Source organism: Sphaeroforma arctica, assembly GCF_001186125.1.
Source record: "Sphaeroforma arctica JP610 unplaced genomic scaffold supercont1.630, whole genome shotgun sequence".
Lineage (NCBI taxonomy): Eukaryota > Ichthyosporea > Ichthyophonida > Sphaeroforma > Sphaeroforma arctica.
In genome coordinates, this window is record NW_014039928.1 from 50,301 (window position 1) to 51,359 (window position 1,059).

General features: G+C 41.0%; 1 protein-coding gene across 1 annotated transcript; it reads right to left on the minus strand.

Moving 5' to 3' along the window:
- Positions 1-498: 498 nt before the first annotated feature.
- Positions 499-764, minus strand: SARC_07715 (hypothetical protein; the record flags this gene model as incomplete). Its single annotated transcript, XM_014298339.1, has 1 exon — positions 499-764. A coding segment is annotated over one exon (266 nt), but the record flags the coding sequence as incomplete, so codon positions are not given.
- Positions 765-1,059: the final 295 nt, after the last annotated feature.

Here is a 1,059-nt window from a genome sequence, read left to right on the forward strand (position 1 = left end):
ATATATATATATAGATATATATATACATACATACATATATATACATACACACGCACACACACACACACACACACACACACATATATATATATATATATATTGGTTTTAGCAGTGCAAAGGAGTGTGCTCCATCGCACAACATGACGAGAATCTCAAGATAAATAGACAACGCCGAGGGCAGCACATGTACTTAGACCTCTCTTTGTAGTAAGTCTACATACAGATACCTACCACATCCGATTGGGTTACCGCACACAGACAACGACAGGTAGGTAGACGGACAGAGATACCTACCAGGTAAGTAGACATACAGCGACCAAGTAGGTAGACAGATAGTGATACCTACCAGGTAGATAGATATGCAGCAACCAAGTAGATAGACAGACAGTGATACCTACCAGGCAGATAGATATGCAGCAACCAAGTAGATAGACAGACAGTGATACCTACCAGGCAGATAGATATGCAGCGACCAAGGAGATAGACAGGCAGAGATACCTACCAGGTAGATAGATATTCAGCGACCAAGTAGGTAGAAAGACAGAGATACCTACCAGGTAGATAGAAGAAGGCCGCAAACATGGCGAGTGCAAAGGGGATGACTCCTCCGTACGACAGTCTCCAGCCGTCGGCACACTGTCTGGTGAAGATGATGGTCACAGCACCCGCCAGCTTACCAATGACTATGCTGAACTGCCACGCTGTGCCTATTTTGCCACGGATGTGAGAGGGGGCTATCTCTTGATCATACATGACCACAATACCTACAGGATGAGGAGAAACAAGAGATAAACAACAAAGGAACAAGAAACAACAAGGAGAGGATACACAACAGCAAAGTACAAACAAAAAGAAACGAAGGATTAGAAATAAACGAACAATAAACATCAAGGAAAGAATAAACAACAAACACAGGATTAGCAACAAAGAAACAATAAACAACAAGCAAAGAATAAACAACAAGCGAAGCATAAACAACAAACAAAGTATAAACAGAGTATGTATGAGGTATAAACAAAGTATAAACAGAGTATGAATGACAATCAAACAAAGTATAAG